Source organism: Thamnophis sirtalis, unplaced genomic scaffold, assembly GCF_051295495.1.
Source record: "Thamnophis sirtalis isolate CommonGarterSnake01/CBP01778 unplaced genomic scaffold, rThaSir2_p1.2 scaffold_9, whole genome shotgun sequence".
Lineage (NCBI taxonomy): Eukaryota > Metazoa > Chordata > Lepidosauria > Squamata > Natricidae > Thamnophis > Thamnophis sirtalis.
Genome location: NW_028261389.1, coordinates 4,123,157 through 4,143,371, shown reverse-complemented (window position 1 = coordinate 4,143,371; position 20,215 = coordinate 4,123,157). Strand labels below are relative to the sequence as shown.

Genomic DNA, 20,215 nt, shown 5'->3' with positions numbered 1-20,215 from the left:
TTCATAGGCCTTTCAGGCCTCTCTAAGCGGTTTACAGAGAGTCAGCATATTGCCCCCAACAATCTGGGTCCTCATTTCACCCACCTCGGAAGGATGGAAGGCTGAGTCAACCCTGAGCCGGTGAGATTTGAACCGCTGACCTGCTGATATAGCAGTAGCCTGCAGTGCTGCATTTAACCACTGCGCCACCTTGGCTCTTATATACGCCGCTTCACACAGCGGTGGGTTTCACGTTTTGTCGCCACCGGTTCAGCCCCACCCACCCACTCGGCGCGCCCGCTCGCTTCACACGTGCCTCTTCCGTGCATGTGCTTTGCTCGCATGTGTGCCTTCTGCGCATGTGCCCAAATAGGACGGCACAGAGCTGGGGCGTGGGGGCAGGCCCACCCAACAGTTTTCGCAACCGGTCCAGGCAAACCAGTCTGAACCGGCTGAATACCACCTCTGGCTTCACAGTATTTTACAGCCCTCTCTAAATGGCTTAAAGAGTCAGCGTATTGCCCCTCACAATCGGGGTCCTCATTTTACCGACCTGGGAAGGATGGAAGGCTGAGTCAACCCTGGATTGAACTCCAGGCAGTGGGCAGAGTTTGCCTGCAATACTGTGTTCTAACCATTGCGACACCACAGAGAGATGATAAATAGCAATAGCAATTAGACTTATCTACCGCTTCACGGTGTTTTACCGCCCTCTCTAGATGGTTTAAAGAGTCAGCCTACTTGCCCCCCAACAATCTGGGTCCTCATTTTACCCACCTCGGAAGGATGAAAGGCTGAGTCAACCTTGAGCCGGTCAGGATCGAACTCCTGGCAGTCAGCAGAGTTTGCCTGCAATACTGCATTTTCACCACTGCGCCACCACAGATAGATGATAGCTAGATAGCAATAGCACTTAGACTTAAATACCGCTTCACAGTGCTTTTACAGCCCTCTCTAAGTGGTTTACAGAGTCAGCCTCTCTTGCCCCCAGCAATCTGGGTCCTCATTTGCCAATTTCTTAAGGATGGAAGTCCGAGTCAACCTCAAGCCTGTCAGGATCGAACTGCTAGCAGGGGACAAAATTTGCCTGCAATACTATAGTCTCACCACTGTGGCACCAGGGCTCAGGATATAAATATGAATCAGTTGCCAAGCATCTGGATTTTGGTCATGTGACCACGGGGATGCTGGTAAGTGTGAAGATGGTTGTGAGTGTGAAAAACAGTCATCACTCCCTTTTTTCAGTGCCACTGGAACTTTGAATGGTTCCAGGCTGGCAGCCAAGAACTACAAGGGATCAGACGGAGGCCAAAGCTGTAACTTGTTTAGCATTACACAAATTATACAATTTTCAGTAGGTGTCGATTTATAATCGCAATTGAGCCTGGAATGATGGCTGTAAGTCGCACGGGTCATTAAACGGGTCATCTCATGACTGTGCCCAATTTTATGACTCTTTTTTTTGCGGTAGTGGTCATTAATTGTATGCAGCAGTCGTTAAATGAATGTGGTGGCCGTTAAATGAATGCAAGAGCCATAAGTGAATGCAACAATGATTAAATGAATGAAGCAATCATTAAGTGAATAGCACTTAGCCATAGCATTTAGATTTATATACTGCTTTACAGCCCTCTCTAAACATTTAGACTTATATACCGCTTTACAGCCCTCTCTAAGCATTTAGACTTATATACCGCTTTACATCCCTCTCTAAGCATTTAGACTTATATACCGCTTTACAGCCCTCTCTAAGCATTTAGACTTATATACCGCTTTACAGCCCTCTCTAAGCATTTAGATTTATATACCGCTTTACAGCCCTCTCTAAGCATTTAGACTTATATACCGCTTTACAGCCCTCTCTAAGCATTTACTTATATACTTCTTTATAGCCCTCTCTAAGCATTTAGACTTATATACTGCTTTACAGCCCTTCTCTAAGCATTTAGACTTATATACCGCTTTACAGCCCTAAGTATTTAGACATATACCGCTTTACAGCCCTCTCTAAGCATTTAGACTTATATACTGCTTTACAGTCCTCTCTAAGCATTTAGACTTATATACTGCTTTACAGCCTTCTCTAAGCATTTAGATTTATATACTGCTTTACAGCCCTCTCTAAGCATTTAGACATATACCGCTTTACAGCCCTCTCTAAGCATTTAGACTTATATACTGCTTTACAGCCCTCTCTAAGCATTTAGACTTATATACCGCTTTACAGCCCTCTCTAAGTATTTAGACTTATATACCGCTTTACAGCCCTCTCTAAGCATTTAGACTTATATACCGCTTTACAGCCCTCTCTAAGTATTTAGACTTATATACCACTTTGCAGTGTTTTACAGCCCTCTCTAAGCAGTTTACAGAGTCAACCTATTGCCTTCAACAATCTGGGTCCTCGTTTTACCCACCTCGGAAGGATGGAAGGCTGAGTCAACCTTGAGCTAGTCAGGATCGAATACCAGGCAGTGGGCAGAGTTTGCCTTCAATGCTGTGTTCTAAGCATGGCGCCACCACAGAGAGATGATAGATAGCAATAGGAATAGCACTTAAGCTTATATATTGCTCCACAGTGGTTTTCAGCCCTCTCTTTTCTACCCCAATCTAACCACCACACCACCATGGTTCTACCAGTTCTACAAGGCAGCCCAGAGCACGAAATAAATTCCACAAAAGATTAAATATTTATTTTATTTATGCTGACTATGCAGGGCTGTCTTAATGCATGGGCCTGGTGGGCACTTGCCCACGGGCCCCACAAGCATAGGGGCCCCGTATTTAATCTGTGCATGCTAACCTTTCAATGCACCTTGTTATCATATAAATACAGCAACCAATTACATTTTACTGCATTTTTTTTATTAATTAAAGGTAAAGGTTCCCCTCGCACATATATGCTAGTCGTTCCTGAATCTAGGGGGCGGTGCTCATCTCCGTTTCAAAGCCGAAGAGCCAGCGCTGTCCGGAGACGTCTCCGTGGTCATGTGGCCGGCATGACTCAACGCCGAAGGCGCACGGAAGGCTGTTCCCTTCCCACCAAAGGTGGTCCCGATTTTTCTACTTGCATTTTTACGTGCTTTCGAACTGCTAGGTTGGCAGAAGCTGGGACAAGTAAGGAGAGCTCACTCCGTTACGCGGCGCTAGGGATTCGAACCACTGAACTGCCAACCTTTCTGATCGACAAGCTCAGCATCTTAACCACTGAGCCACCATGTCCCCTTTTATTAATACTAACATGCAAACAGTGATGTGCGGTGAGCTTTATGGCTGGTGAGGCAATTTTTTTAGACTTGTGGACTTCAACTCCCAGAATTCCACAGCCAGGCATGCTCAGTTCCGATTTAAAGCGACAGCATTTTCCCCCCTTGCAAAATAAGTTTTCCTTGATTCTTTTTCTTCTCCCTCCCCCTCCTCCCTCCCTCCTCCCTCTCTCAAACAGACACACGCACACAGAGAAGTTGGATCCCTCTCTCACTCACTCACTCTCAAACACAACACAGAAGTTGGATTGGATATATTTCCTAAAGGCTTGAAAGCAGCTCCTCTGCCATACCCCCCCTTCCCCTGCTGCCTTCCGATTGGAGCCTTTGATTGCAGGTGAATCACGTTGCCTTTTCAAACGTAATCAGTGAAGCTGGGCTTATATACTTTTATCCAGCTGTGTGTGTGTTTGTGTGTGTGTTTGTGTGTGTGTTTGAAAAGGCAACGTGGTTCTGCATGCAATCAAATTTTTTGAATTCATCCCCCCCCTCCCCACACACGCACCTTTTCCAGCTGTTTCAGAGAGGATTTCAACTCTGTTTTGCCTGCCCTCATGAAAGGCCAGAGCTCTGAGTCAGACTGAGCTAGTTGCTCCCAGAGAACTCTAAAAAGCCTCTAAAAATGCCCTCTACAGGGGGCGAGAGAACACGTGCCTCCTTTGCATAAGGAATTTTTTGCTTTTTAACCCTTGCTTAACTCTTAAAAGGCGAAAAATTGCTTATGCACAGGAGGCCCTTAGTTCTCTCGCCTCCTCCTATAGTTAACACTAAGCAGACTCCCAAGTCACTGTGACTTGGAATCTGGCAGCAACTACCTTGGCTTTAATTATTTTTTAAAAATTCTTTAAAATTCTTTCCTTTTCCTCATGACTGGTGAGGCCACGCCTCCCTTGCCTCTAGTGACTGCATGTCCCTGCATGCAAATATATGTTTGTCAACCATTTACAGTTTTATTCCTGTGAGTAGTTGTCATAGGAGCCTATGAGTAGTTGTCATAGTAGTTGTACACTGCTTTGCCTGTGGCCAATAATGGTTCTGCTAGCTAGAGCTATATTTCTCAACCTCATTTAAGGTATGTGGACTTCAGCTCCCAGAATTCCCCAGGCCAGCCTGCTTTAAGATGTAGGGGCTTCGGTCCCCACAAAAATATCCCACTATCTGAGTACCGTACATCACGCAAGAAAATGATAATATTTTTATGCCGATCATGCAAAGGTTTTCCCATCTGAGGAAATCAAAATAAAGACCTTGATATGATCCATTACTCTGTTTGCAATCTCGGGTCTAAAACCAATTTATTTTTGCTTTGTGCACTGTATCATCTGAGGGATCGGAGAGAGGCAGGAAGAATGAGACAATCTCTAGTGCACAACTTGCTTTGCATCCTAACTAGATTTTTGCCGCCTGTTTTCAAACATCAATAGGGAAAAGATGAAATATTTCGAGAATTCCCCATATTCTTTGTTCGTCTTATTGCTTCTTTGTCTCTGGTTACTGCTGTTTTGATAACAAGGGTAGTATATTGATTAAACCACCGTTTCCCAATCTTGGCCGCTTCGAGCTGTGTGGACTTCAACTCCCAGAATTCCCTAGCCAGCAGAGGGGAATTCTGGGAGTTGATGTCCAAACAGCTCGAAGAGGAAGAGGAGGACAATGAGGAGGAGGACTGTGGCGTCTTTGGTGCTCTCTGAGCTTGCTTGTTTTCTTGCAGACATTTCATTACCCAACTAGGTAACATCATCAGTGCTAGAAGGGGGTGAAGTTTATAAACTTTATAAACTTTATAAAGATTAGGACTCCTCCGAATTCCATCCGCCGGCCAGTGTTGACTGGCGACTACCCGGAGGAGGGCCTTCTCTGTGGCTGCTCCGACCCTCTGGAACGAGCTCCCCGTGGAGATTCGAACCCTCACCACCCTCCAGGCCTTCCGCAAAGCCCTTAAAACCTGGCTGTTCCGACAGGCCTGGGGCTAAAGAGTTTTTGCCCCCCTTCTCGAATGGTATGGTTGTTGTGTGTTTTTAAATTTTGTATTGTTATGTCTTGTCTTTTTTATCCCCCTGTCTGTACCCCCTTCCCTGATTGAATTGTGAGCCGCCCTGAGTCCCCTTCGGGGAAAAGGGCGGCATATAAATGTAATAAATCCAATCCAATCCAATAAACCACCAAGCTCAAGGAGCCCATGGGAGCGACTAAATCAGGAGTCAAATTGCTATGGATATTTACACAAATAAAATATCCATATTCAGGAGAAGCTTTTTCTTAAATGTTTTTCCCAACTCACAAAACCCACTCGTCACCAACCTCTCCCTAAACCTGGGCTGGATTTTCAGTTCTTTGAGCCCTTTCAGCCAGCTAAAATAATATTTCTTGGTATTTTTGTAATCTAGCCAGAAGTGAGACCTACTGCGCCACTGCAATGGATATCCTTCACTTTGAGCCAAGCCAAATCCAGCGTGCCTTCTCCCCTGTAGCAGGACTGCAAACGATCCTTGATCCGGTCGTTGATTTTCTTCAGGAGGAAGATACAAAGGGCTGACTCGTCCAAGGATTTCATCTTCCTCTTTTGCCCCTTGGAGAAGATAGTGAAAAGGACATCGTCCTCCGGCAGGATCCCCAAAGATCTCGCCAAGATGGATCCCGCCTTCGATAAATAGGCGGCTTGCAACAAGCGATATTCCACCCCGTTCTTTTCGCAGCCAATGGGCAGCTCGACGTAAGAGTTGAAGGCCGTGTCTTCTTTACACAGGCGGACCAGTTTCGAGGTGTAGACTTGCTCCTTGGTGGTGGAGCCCGACGGAGAAATCATTTCCGGCTGAAGGGTCAAAAAATAGACAAAATTACCACTGCTGAAGCCGTAGATATAATAGATATCAAAGTCGGGGATGATGGTGAACGTATCCGACGGGATCTTGATCATGGAAGCCACAAACTCGTCGTGGAAAACGTAGGCAAACATCCCTTCCGCCTCCGAATTTTTGGGGAGCTTCCGGCTAGAGATGGTGGGGAAGTACTCGGGCTTCCCGTCGACTGCCGTGGCAATGAAGAGCTTGTCATCCATGTTGTTGTAAGAAACGATGACTCCATACACGGAGCCGCTCTCGTTGACGCCGGAGAGGTAGTGCTCCTTGTTGTGGAAGGGCTCCCCAAGTTTAAACAGATCATCCAATCTCAAGAGTTTACAGATCCCCTGGTATAAACTGCCACAAGCGATCAACCGGTTCTCTTTGTAGTCAATCAGCAACATCTTGTTGATGTTGTTGGTGGAGATCAACGGTTCGTTGCAAGGCTGGACCAGCCTGGGAGGATAACATTTGGGGTTATCGATATCCGGACCTGTCTCGTGACGGGCCTCCACCACCAGGTCGCCGGAGAGCTTGTAGATCCAGTTGATAGCCCCCAAGTAAATAGATCCTTTCCTTTTGTCGACCACCAAGTGGTTGAAGGAGATCTCAGTGGCTTCCGAGGAGAAGGTCAAGAAAGGTTTCTTTGGGTGAGAGGGCAGTTGCCGAGTGGCCGAAGACGGCCCCACAGTGCAGAAGACGAGATGCAGGCCGAGGCAGGTCCATCTCCACATGTCTCCCGACATGATGATCAAAAGTATTTTTGTATTCCTACTTTGGAAGCGACGTGGTGAACAATCAGCGAGGTTGCCAGAGTGCAGATCCCGGGGTACCACTTATCCTAAAGGAAAATAAGAAAAAAGAGAGAGACCATTATTGAAAAGCATTTCCTTCCCCCTTCTATTCAGACCTTCAAGACGGGTTCCGTAATTCCAAAAAAAAATCAGACTTATCCTTGGCCAAAAGGGAGAAGGAAGGCATCCGAAACCAGAATAAGCAAACATTTCAACTCATGTCAAAACAGCAAAAAGGGACTCAGCATTGCATCTTCCCAACCACCTTCTCCAACCTGGTCCTTCACCAGATGTCTGAGACTTTGGTTCCCAGACTTCTGCCACATACCTCCCTTAGACCAATAAGATAGCAATAGCAATAGCAGTAGACTTATATACCGCTTCATAGGCCTTTCAGGCCTCTCTAAGCGGTTTACAGAGAGTCAGCATATTGCCCCCAACAACAATCCGGGTCCTCATTTTACCCACCTCGGAAGGATGGAAGGCTGAGTCAACCCTGAGCCGGTGAGATTTGAACCTGCTGAACTGCTGATCTAGCAGTAGCCTGCAGTGCTGCATTTAACCATTGCGCCACCTTGGGTCTAAGATCCCACAGGATGGGCCTCCTCCGGGTGCCTTCAGCGGGACAATGCCGGCTGGCGACGCCTCGGAGTAGGGCCTTCTCTGTTGCCGCTCCGGCCCTATGGAATGAGCTGCCCCCAGAGATCCAGGCCCTACCTACACTCATGGCCTTCTGCAAAGCTATTAAAACCTGGCTTTGCCGGCAGGCCTGGGGCCGTTGACCTTTTGATTGAGGTCCGGCCCTTCTCTGATTGGGTGTATGTTGTGCTTTTTCTTAACTTTGTTGTGTCTCATTGTTTTAATTCTTTTTATTTTATTTTATTTATTAATTTTTTTATTTTATCAATTTCATATATACATTCACAATTATATGATCTCATAACTGTTATTAATAATATGTATTTATAACAATTTTTTCCCTACAGTTGACAATATATTTGAAAATTGCTTTCTTACCATCCCATAGATCCATCTTATCTTACAACAGTCCTACTTCTTCTTCCCTCCCTCCCTTTCCTTCCCTCGTTTCTTCTCTCCTACTCTCCTTCCTTCCTTCCCTCCCTCCTTCCCCCTTCCCTCCTTCTCTCCTTCCCTCCTTCCTTCCTTCCCTCCTTTCTTCTCTCCTTCTCTCCTTTCTTTCCCCCTTCCTTTCCTCCTTCCTTCCCCCCTTCCTTCTGTCCTACATTCCCTCCTTCCTTCCCTCCTTTCTTCTCTCCTTCTCTCCTTCCTGAATTCTTTTTAATAATTTTCATTTCTGTAAGCCGCCTGGAGTCCTTCGGGATTGGGCGGCCTAGAAATTTCATTTCATGAATGAAATGAAATGAAATGAAATGACTTGCTGACTAAGAAAGCTGAAGGCACTTGAAGGCCTTCATACTGGAGAACATTGTAGAAAACAGTTGATATGTGATTAAGGCGCCAGGCCAGAAAGCAGGAGACCACAAGTTCTAGTCCTGCCTTAGGCACCAAAAGCCGGCTGAGTGATTTGGGGCCAAATACTAGGAAATTATGAATTCTAGTCCTACCTTAGGCATGGAAACCAAGTAGCTGACTTGGGTCAATCACCAGGAGACGGTAAGTTCTAGTCCTGTCTTAGGCATGTCCTGGTGTCTCATCAGGAGATGGTGAATTCTAGTCCTGGCTTAAGCATTAAAGCTGTCCGGGTGACTCACCAGGAGACAGTGAGTTCGAGTCCCACCTTAGGCATGGAAACCAAGTGGCTGACTTTGGGTCAATCACCAAGAGACAGTGAATTCTAGTCCTATCTTAGGCATGGAAACTGATGGGTGACTTTGGGTAAACCCAAATCTATGCCACTAACATAGCAACTGCAGTGATTCACTTAATAACTGTGGCAAGGAAGGTCGTAAAATAGAGGAAAAACTCATTTAACAACTGTCTCACTTAACAGTGGAAATTTTGGGCTCAATTATGGTCCTAAGTCGAGGACTACGGCATAAGGAAACACCGCAAAGTTGTTGCTCTGTGTCTCTGTCTTTTTGGGAAACCACAGCCAAAGCGCAGCCTCTCGCCCAAATCCCAACAGCCCAAGAACGGTGAAATTACATTGTCTCCCTCCAAAGATTTGGGAGAGGTGGAGAAGGAAAGAAGGATAATGGGAACGCACCGCAAATCAACCCCCAGAACACAAAAAGATAAAAACGGCAGCCGAAATGAAGCCGGAGGCTCAGGATTCCGCCGGCTTTGTCGATTCAAAAATTCAATCCGGCTTAAAACTACAGCCAAGATTGGGGCTGTAAAGACATGGCTGAAACATGGAGATGAGTTGCAAATTCCCCACAAACGCACCCAGACGCACAGCCTGAGAGGTTTTACTTTGTATTTCTGCATGTTTTACTGTGCCTCGAGTTTTCAGGGCTTTCTTTTTTATTATTATTATTATTTTCTATTTTCTCCCCCAAAGCAGAAGCTTCAAAGTTCCACATTTTGCTTCCCGGAAAAATCTGGAGAAGAACAAAAACGCTTAAAAGATGCAAGAAGAACTTTATCCCGATTTGGATAAACAAACGTTTCCTTCCTTAATCTTATGCCTTTTGGGGAGATTTGCATGTTTTGATTGTCCTCGCGTCTCTAAGTGAGGTTAGTCGCGGTTGTTTAAAAAAAGCACTACTCTGGGCTGGCTGCAGGTATAAACAAGGAAAGAAACAAAAGAAGAAAAATCAAATTAAGGCTTGACTGTATAATGGCTAAAATTAAATTGGAGAGCTGTATTGTGGGAAGCCAGCCATTTTTTTCCCCTTCATGTCTTCTGTGAGGGAATTGCACAGCAGCTCTCCAGATGAAGTCGGAGACATTGACACAAACTTGTAGTCTTTTCTAGAAATATAAATATATTTAACGCTTAAATTGACTTTTCTAGAAATATAAATATATTTAACGCTTAAGTCTTTGTCATCATCCAGAAAAAGGAAGAACACAAGGCAGCCAGGAGCACTGCAACATCATCATGAGGTAAATGTTTACAGTGTACAGAACACAAAGAAGAAAAAGGCGGGGAAAAAGGGAAACGCCCCCTTTACACCCACAGCAACCAATCAGAGCGTAGGTTGCCTCAGGCATGAGTCAGCGCTGTCTAAATAATCAACTACAATTTTGTGTGTTCTGGCTTCTTGTGCACTTTACTGTTCCAAGTACTAAAGTCGCTAACTTAACATTTTCACACTTACCTACTTTATTTGGACTCTGCCATGTTTATTTATATCAATAACTCAAGGCAGTGAATGTATCTAACAATCCTTCTTCCTCTTGTTTGCCCCACAACAACAAACCCCATGAGGTGGTTTGGGCTGTGAGAAAGAGACCCAAAATCACCAAGCTGGCTTTCACATCTAAGGTGGCACTAGAACTCACCAACTCCTGGTGATTAGCTCAAAGTCACCCAGCCAGTTTTCAGGCCTACCGTTTGACTAGAACTCACTGTCTCCTGGTAATCGGCCCAAAATCACCCAGATGGCTTTCATGCCTAAGCCAGCGCTACAACTCACAGTCTCCTGGTGATTGGCCCAAAGTCACGCAGTCGGCTTTCATGCCTAAGGCAGCGCTAGAATTCACAGTCTCCTGGTGATTGGCCCAAAGTCACCCAGTCGGCTTTCATGCCTAAGGCAGCGCTAGAATTCACAGTCTCCTGGTGATTGGCCCAAAGTCACGCAGTCGGCTTTCATGCCTAAGGCAGCACTAGAATTCACAGTCTCCTGGTGATTGGCCCAAAGTCACGCAGTCGGCTTTCATGCCTAAGGCAGCGCTAGAATTCACAGTCTCCTGGTGATTGGCTCAAAGTCACCCAGTCGGCTTTCCTGCCTAAGGCAGTGCTACAACTCACAGTCACCTGGTCATTGGCCCAAAGTCACCCAGATGGCTTTCATGCTTAATGTGTGACTAGAATTCACAATCTGTTGATGATTGGCCCAAAGTCCAATCCTCGTGGTTTTTACCGGTAGTAAAAAAAATTGAATTTAACTACTGGCCCTAAGTCACTTTTTTCAGTGCTGTTGTAACTTCAACGGTCACTCGACACACTTTTGTAAGTCAAGGACTACCTCTACCTTCAACGTTAGGTCTCTGATGTTGTCTGTCTCCCTTCTTCTAGAGCTGCACTCAAGGACGGCAGAGACAGAAAGAGAGAAGCAGTTTCCTTAAGCGAGATGCTGACTTAAGCAAACATATCCAGCTGCCTAGCAATTCAGCCCAAGATCAGCTCACAATCCTCTTTAATCTCTGCAAAACATTTTCTCCCGCCTCTCGCTGGTTTCTTTTAATAAATCCTGATTACCACTGACAGGGATTTTCACAACCCACACAGGGATAGAAAGACGGCAAAGAAACAGAGGCAAGACAAATAGTTACTCAAACAATTTTACAGGTCGCCCTCAAATTATGACCCCAGTCGACCCCCAAAATTACTGTTGTTCAGTAAGTTAAGTGAGTTTTGCTCCCATTTACAACCTTTCTTCCCAGGGTTGTTAAGTGAATCGCTGCCGCTGTTACAGGTAGGAATGTACACCTCGCTACGCTTCGGATACTTCCGGATTGAAAGATTCTTTTCACTTGTACCTGTTTTAATCTTGTGTTTGAATATTGTAAATTTTATGTTCTGTAGGATGCCTTATTTCAATGGTGATGCTTCTGACATTGTTGGAAGAAATGTCCATCTGGTTCAGTTCCAAGCCAGAAGAAAGACCCTGGAAACATGGCGGCTGATTGGAAAGGTGGTTTAATGATGAAGCAGAACCACCAAGCACATGGTTCTCAGCTGACCACATGGAGTTGAGAGTGGGAGGGGTATTTATACCTTCTCTTGGGCTTTGCACCTGAGCTTCCTGTTCCTGTGCAAGAACATGCATCCTATCAGTTGTTGTCTGACTCTCACAGCAGCAAATTGATTGGGGGCGGGGCCAGCCAGAGGTGGTATTTGCCGGTTCTCTGAACTACTCAAAATATCTGCTACCGGTTCGGTAGAACCAGTCAGAACCGGCTGAATACCACTTCTGGTTGTAATGTCAAATGATTACTAAACAAATGGTTGTAAATCAAGAAGCGCTTTTTATGAAAATAAAGTGAGGCGATTGAAAATTTGCCTTTCTGAATTGGCACGACTGCTTTGGCGGCTCTAAAGAAAATGAAATATTATTTTGGGGGGGGGGGGAATGAGCAGCTTAGCAGTACGAGAAGGAAACGAAGAAACCAGGAAAGAGAATTCTTGCTCACAGTGAATGAGAAGTGTCACGCGGCACGCCTCCCTCCCTTTTTCCCAAGAAAACTGCCTCTCCTCCTCCCTGCTTGAGAAGAGAGATTCTCCTCTTGAGATCCAGAATTAGAAACAGAAATGGCATAAGAAAACTGTCCAATAAACATTTTACATTTATGTTGACAGTGGTCCCTTGTGGCCAAACACACTCTGGTGAGAGTGACAGATTACAGCAGTGTTTCTCAACCTTGGCAACTTGACGAGGTCTGGACTTCAACTCCCACAATTCCCCAGGGGCAGCTCTGGGAGTTGAAGTCCAGACCTCGTCAAGTTGCCAAGGTTGAGAAACACAGAATAACATAGCACATAGGTGGAGCCTTGGACTTTCAGAACAAGCAAACCAGAGGTGGTTTGCTGCCGGTTCGGCCCGGTTCAGCCGAAGCGGCAGTAGAATTGAGACCTGAGTTGCAGAACCAGCAGCGACCCAGGCCTGCCATGCCCCCGAACCAGTTCCCTCGCTGCCGCTTGGCTGCTGCCATTTTGGATTTTGGTGACTGTGCGTGCGCAGTTCGCTGTAAATTGCTCTGCGCATGCGTGCAGAACAATTTACATTGAAGAGTGCACGCATGCAGAGAGCGCACGGGTTGCGAACCGGCAGTAACACCAACAGCAAACCACCCCTGAAGCAAACTGAACACCGTTCCATGACAGCAGAGCTAACAATACAACGACAAAGACTAAGAAACTGGTAGGTAAACAGGTTCCTTAGAAATAGAATCTCTCCAGGTAAGGAGAAGACAGGAGATTGCCCGCAAGGGCTCTGGATGACTGCTCCACACAAGGAGACTGCAGGGCAGCAGTTTTCTGCAGGTTTGAGCGCCACGGGAATGATAGAATTAGCTATATAAATTTGTTTAATAAATAATATTACCATATAGGGTCAGGGCATGTCATTTTTATATTGTGGATTTGTAATATTGTGTCCTCTGTGTGAGTTAGGCAGTCATATAAATTTGGTAAGTAAATATGTAAGTATGTATGTATGTATGTATGTATGTAAGTATGTATGTATGTATGTATGTAAGTAAGTAAGTAAGTAAGTAAGTAAGTAAGTAAGTAAGTAAGTAAGTAAGTAAGTAGCATTATAAGTTGCCAACAAAAGTGCATATAGTCAAGGCTATGGTTTTCCCAGTATGTATGGCTGTGAAAGTTGGACCAAAAGGAAGGCTGAGCGCCAAAGAATGGAGGCCTTTGAACTCTGGTGCTGGAGAAGAAGACTCCTGCATTGAGTTCCTTGGACTGCAAGGCCATCCAACCGGTCAGTCCTAGAGGAGATCCACCCTGACTGCTCTTTAGAAGGCCAGATCCTGAAGAGGCCGATTACCTCCCATAGACCGATTAGATCTCACAGGTTAGGTCTTCTCCAGATCCCATCTGCCAGCCAATGTCGGCTGGCGACCCCCCCGGGCGAGAGCCTTCTCTGTCGCAGCTCCAGCCCTCTGGAACGACCTCCCCGTGGAGATCCGGACCCTTACTACCCTCCCGTCCTTCCGCAAAGCCGTTAAGTCCTGGCTGCTCCAGCAGGCCGGGGGGCTTTCGAAATATCCAGCCCCACGGAAACTGTGACTGTTGTGTTATTTTAAAGTGTTGTTTTGTTTATTTATCCCCTTCCCTTGTTTATTGTAAGCCGCCCGGAGTCCTTCGGGAGTGGGCAGCATACAAGACAAATAAACTCAAACTCAAGAGGAAACTCAAAGACTTTGGACACCAAATGAGAAGGAAGGACTCCCTGAAGAAGACCCTCATGCTGAGAACGATGGAGGGCAAAAGAAGAAGAAGGGGACGGCAGAGAATGAGGTGGCTGGATGGAGTCACCAAAGCAGTCGGCGTGAGCTTGGATAGACTCCAGAGGATGGTAGAGGACAGGAAGGCCTGGAGAAACATTGTCCATGGGGTCGCGATGGATCTGACATCATTTCGCAACTAACAACAACAAAGTAAGTTAAGTAAGTAAATTAGGTAAGTAAGTAAATAGGTTTAGGTTTAGGTTTAGGTTTATTAGCATTTGTAGGCCGCCCTTTTCCCTGAGGGGACTTATCCCCAGGCCTGACGGGCGAGCCAGTTCTTCAAGGCTGTGCGGAAGGCTTGGACGGTGGAGAGGGTACGAATCTCCACGGGGAGCTCGTTCCAAAGGGTCGGGGCTACTGCTGAGAAGGCCCTCCTCCTTGTAGTTGCCAGCCGACACTGGCTGGCCGATGGAATGCGGAGGAGGCCTAGTCTATGGGATCTTATAGGTCGCAGGGAAGTAATCGGCAGAAGGCGGTCTCTCAAGTATCCAGATCCACTGCCATGTAGGGCTTTATGGGTGATTAATAGCACCTTGAAGCGCATCCGGAGATCGACAGGTAGCCAGCGCAGCTCGCGGAGGATAGGTGTAATGCGGGTGAATCGAGGTGCACCCGCAATCACTCGCGCGGCTGCGTTCTGCACTAGCTGATAAATAAATGAATAAATAAATAAATATTTTGCTCACACCCACTGCTGAGACTTTTAAATGGCATTAAGTTTGCATGCCTCACTTTCTAATCACCTTCACAAACTGCCAATTAATTGAATCTTAATTTTTAATTTAATTCATCTTGAAGCTATTAGCGACCTTCACAATGACAAGTTTGAAAAGTTTTTGTCAGGTGAATTTATCTTCAGTGCTGAACAAAAGAAAAAGTAATTATAAGCTTAAGAACGTAAAGACTATGAAATAAGCAGCAAAAAAACAACAACACCCTACATTTGGATATTGATCTAAGAAAGTTAACAGTGGATTAAGGGTCCAGATAAATTTGGAATATTGACATTTACTGTATGATTTTGAAATTAATTATAGAAACTAAACAGCTTGTTGTAGGAAAGAGGCTTATTTTGGTTGTTGTAAGTCAGAACAAAGATGGCATAAAACAATGATTTTAGAAACTGGACACTAAAGATTCAAAGCAGAAAAAAAATAAGCTTGTTCTTGACAATTAATACTGAGATTTGCAACATGACATAAAGTGTTTAAACCTCAGAAATATTAAAGGAGATCCCTGAAGAATGAAACCAGAAATTAATAATTACAATATCAATATTAACGGTAATGATGTCTGATTCTCTGGCTCGGTTATGTCTCAAAGATTTAATGAAGGAATGACAGATGTGGAACATATTTTATCTAACAAGACAGAAGAAATATCGAAAGTGGAAACAAGAATTATTTGGAAAAGAATGGCTTACTGGCTATAAAAAGACAAAAATAAACCGGGCAACGTTTAAAAATGAAAAGGGAAACACAAATGATAAATCAAAATAAAGGCCTGGAAAATGTTTCCGTATAGGCGAAAGGGCACTTTTTAAATTTTGAAAGGAGCAAAGAAAAATGAAAAGAAATAAACTTCTACCTGTTGGAGACTATTTCAAGGGATTAAAGATTGTTGTAAGAAGAAGGAGGGATTATAAAGTTGGTTTAGTTGATCAAGGTTAAAAGAGATGTCTTATCTCTCTCGACCCTGGTGAAGATGCTAGAGTAGTAACCAGGAATCCATGAATTCTGGCTGATGGAGAAGGGGAAGGAGGGAGGAGGGGAAGGGTAAGAGGAGGAGGACGAGGAAAGGAGGAAGGAGGAGGACGAGGAGGAGGAGGACGAGGACAAGGAGGAACAATAAACAGTAACAGAGTTGGAGGAGGAGGAGGAGGAGGAAGAGAAGGAGGAGGGGAAGAAGAAGAAGAAGAGGAGGAGGAGGAGGAGGTGGTGGTGGTGGTGGTGGTGGTGGTAGTAGTAGTAGTAGTAGTAGTAGTAGTAGTAGTAGTAGTAGGAGGAGGAGGAGGAGGAGTAATCTGAGATACAAGCATCAAACTATCTTCAGCAAACTTTCCTCCAACTGATGCCCTTCAAATGTTCTATCTTCAGCTCCTGTGATCCAAACATCGTACTATCAAGGGATTTGGGCAAGCCCGAAACATCTGGAGACAGTAGAACTAAAGAAGCTGGTTGCAAAATCTGATCCAAATGCACAAAGAGAGGCATATACATTTCCGAACTGAACTAAACTATGACATTTCCCCAGAGCACATAAAGGGTCTACTCTGCTCTTTGGCCACACCTGGATGGAACATCTACCTGGTTGGTGGCAACTTGCATCCCTCCACCACGACCTACTATTCAAAAATGCTGGGTCAGCACTCGGGGAGCTGGCATCCAGCTCAGCTGGAGGGCGCTAGGTTGGGGAAGGATGAAATCTATCAATCTTCCTCGCCACAGCTCAGATGCTCCGGCTGTTGTACCTCATGTAAACAGGCGTAGAGCTCTTCAGCTAGGCTGCAAACATCTGTTTGATTGGCAACAATTAGCAGGCGGCGAAGCGAAGTTGACATTGCTGGTTTTGGCATCGCTAACCGCTAGAGAAGGGGAAAACAGGGGGTTAGGGCCAGCTTTGTCCACAACCTTAACTTGCAAGTTCTATAGCACACCCACACGTACCGTATCCAGGGGGGGGGGGATACAACAGATGCATTTGTTTGGGCTGTGACTAACACCAGGATGCAAAAGGCACTGGATATGAATTCCATCAGTTGGACATTCCCATGGAAGACAATGGGACGTAAGCAAAGCTGGTTTACGTTTCACCCTTACTAATTTGTTTACCTTATTTTTTGGAGTATAAGACGCACCTTTTTCCCTCAAAAAAGAAGGTGAAAATCTGGGTGCGTCTTATACACTGAACACAGCATTTGTGGCCTCCCGAAACCCTGCCCCCTTTGCAAAATGGCCATGCATAGCCTTTAGGAGGCTTACAGAGTGCTCCTGGGGCAGAGGTGGGTTCCTACCAGTTCGCACCTATTCGGTAGAACCGGTTCGTCAAGTCTACCGGACCGGTTAGAAGAGGTTCCACCAGTGGACCCGGAAAGCAGGCCACACCTACAGAAGAGTGCAAGGATCTTGTAACTTGACAGCTTTAAGACTTGCATGCTTCAATGCAAGTCTTAAAGAGCCAAGGTGGCGCAGTGGTTAAAAGCAGCACTGCAGGCTACTGCTAGATCAGCAGGTCAGCGGTTCAAATCTCACCGGCTCAGGGTTGACTCAGCCTTCCATCCTTCCGAGGTGGGTAAAATGAGGACCCAGATTGTTGGGGGCAATATGCTGACTCTCTGTAAACCGCTTAGAGAGGCCTGAAAGGCCTATGAAGCGGTATATAAGTCTACTGCTATTGCTATTGCTATTCAATGCCAGAGTTCCTGAGCCAACGTGACTGGAGGAGGAATTCTGGGAGTTGAAGTCCACAAGTCTTAAAGCTGTCAACTTTGAACACCCCTGGGGTTTTTTTTCCTAAAGGGTTAGGGGTGCAAGAATCGTATAACTTGACAGCTTTAAAACCTGCATGCTTCAATGCCAGAGTTTCTGAATAGCTACTTGGACCGACCTAAGTACTAATTCATAATTTCATATCCAGTCACATGGGCGGCAAGCCATTCCCATCCGGTCACATGGGTGGCAAGCCACTCCCACAAAGGAGGCCACACCCACAGAGTAGGTTCGAACAATTTTTGAAACCCACCACTGTCCTGGGGGCTGGGGAGGGCAGAAATGAGTGAAAAACGGGGCCGTAATTTGCTCGTTTTTGCCCCCCCCCCAGCCCCCAGGACCACTCTACAAGGCTCCTAAAGGCTATTTATGCCCTTTTTTGTCAACAAGGGCCTGTTTTTACAAAAAAGTGCCCGTTTCTGCAAAAAATGGGCCATTTTGGGGAGGTCTCCAGAGTGCAAAAACTTCTTCTTTTAAAAAAAAATTGCCTCTTCAAAATCTTAGTGCGTCTTATACTCTGAAAAATATGGCATATCCTGCCTTTATTATTTTTACAATAACTCAAGGCCGAGAACGTTTCCAACACACCTTTCTCCTCCTCTTTTTCCTCACAACAATAACCCTGTGAGGCGGGTTCGGCGGAGGGAGAGGGACTGGCCCCAAACCTACTGTGGTAGGTTTTATTCCCAGGTTCGATTCCCAGTAAGGGTATGGCTAGCTGATGAGAGCTAAATAGCTTGAAATAGATCTATACTAGTCTCCCTTTATTTATTTATCAGCACAATTGCAACACACATACCCACACACACATACATATATACATACATACATACATACATATATACACACACACAAACATACCATACATACACACACACACACACACATACAATAGACACACAGCCAACACCAATCAGCACCAATCTACCAATCATGATACAACCGCACAACCAATCATTCCACCTACTGAAACAAAGCCAGCACTCCACACACACACCAAGATTTATAGAAAGACGGCAGCTCCGATCACACTTTAAGCCCCAAACCCAGCTGTTGGGTGGATCACTGACGCATGCCGACAACCAGAGTCAGAACGAAGGGCGTGAACCTTGATCTCACTGTCAAAGAATCAGGGAGAAAGTTGCTTTGTCTGACTCAAGCCATCCCCGGTTTCTTCATCCATCTGGCAACTACATGAATGCCATGAATCATCGTAGGGATGACGGTTCCTGGAATAGGCCTCAGTTCTCCTTGCTGTAAACCAGCATTAGACTCATACAAGCCGGATAAAGCAATTACAGTCTCTTCCTGATGTCCCAGAGCTATTGGGTGATCCAGGTGATGCATTGTCTTTGCGTGTGGTTGTGTCCTGACCCAGCTTCCCAAACGGTTCCACCACAAAACCGCGGTAGACAAAAGCGCGGTCGACGAAAGCGCGTATGTGACGTCATCACAGCGCGACGAAAAAGATCGAAAAATGTAAAAATAAAGCGAAAACCTTACCCTAACACCCCCAAAACCTAACCCTAAACCTAACCCTAAACCTAACCCTTAACCTAACCCTAAACCTAACCCTAAACCTAACCCTTAACCTAACGCTAAACGTAACGCTAACGCTCTAAACCTAACCCTAACCCTTAACCTAACCCTAACCCTAACCCTAAACCTAACCCTTAACCTAACGCTAAACGTAACGCTAACGCTCTAAACCTAAACCTAAACCTAACCCTTAACCTAACCCTAACCCTAAACCTAAACCTAACCCTTACCTTTATGTGAATCGGCTTGCTGTAATTTAATTTTTATTTCAATTTTTCGATCTTTTTCGTCGCGCTGTGATGACGTCACATACGCGCTTTCGTCGACCGCGCTTTTGTGGAACGCGGTTTTGACGGGTCACGTCCCAAACACAACAAAGGAGCACCAACAGTCTCCCTCCCTCCCTCCCTCCCTCTCTCCCTCCCTCCCTCCCTCCCCCCCCCTCTCTCTCCAGGTTAACAAGTCTGTCTGGCAGGGAGATGAATAGTTGTCTGCCACATCTATTGATCTCCACCCCCTGCCTTTTATCTCCAGAATTAGGGTGTGGCTTTACTAGCAGCAATGGGTCTTCCGACCAAAGGACCGGCCCATAGATTTCCACTGCTCTCCTCTCCCCTCTGTCTTCTGCACACCTACTCATCTCTGCCCCCTGCCTTTGATTCCCAGAGTTAGGGTGGGGCTCTGCTAACAGCATTGGCTCTTCCATCCCAAGGACCGGCCCATAGATTTCCACTGCTCTCCTCTCCCCTCTGTCTTCTGCACACCTACTCATCTCTGCCCCCTGCCTTTCATCCCCAGAGCAAGGGTGTGGCTTCACTAGCAGTGATGGGTCTTCCGTCCAAAGGACCAGCCCATAGATTTCCACTGCTTTCCTCTCCTCTGCCTTCTGTGCATCAGTGAGTCAGGCACTGGACTCAGCTGTTCCTCCTCTTCCTCATCAGTCACCTCCAGACCTGGGGGCTGTTGACTCTCCATCGGAGGCCTGATTGACAGCCCAGGCTCCGCCTCTCTCCCTCTCTCTCTCTTCTCTCTCTCTCTCTCCCTCCCTCTCCCTCCCTCCCTCCCTCCCTCCCTCCCTCCCTCTCTCTCTCTCCTCTCTCTCTCTCTCTCTCTCTCTCTCTCTCTCTCTCTCTCAGCATCACACACACACACCACCCTGTTTCTGGCCTAGCAGGCCTCAGGGAAGCCTCCTGGGA

General features: G+C 46.0%; 1 protein-coding gene across 1 annotated transcript in view; it reads right to left on the bottom strand.

Moving 5' to 3' along the window:
- The window catches only part of PLXNA4 (plexin A4), a 487,979-nt gene extending 481,131 nt beyond the window's left edge, over nucleotides 1-6,848 (bottom strand). Inside the window, 1 exon segment of the mRNA XM_087722680.1 lies at nucleotides 5,650-6,848. Within this exon segment, the coding sequence (XP_087578806.1) occupies nucleotides 5,650-6,831 (1,182 nt within the window). The 5' untranslated portion in view covers nucleotides 6,832-6,848.
- Between the last annotated feature and the right edge of the window lie 13,367 nt (nucleotides 6,849-20,215).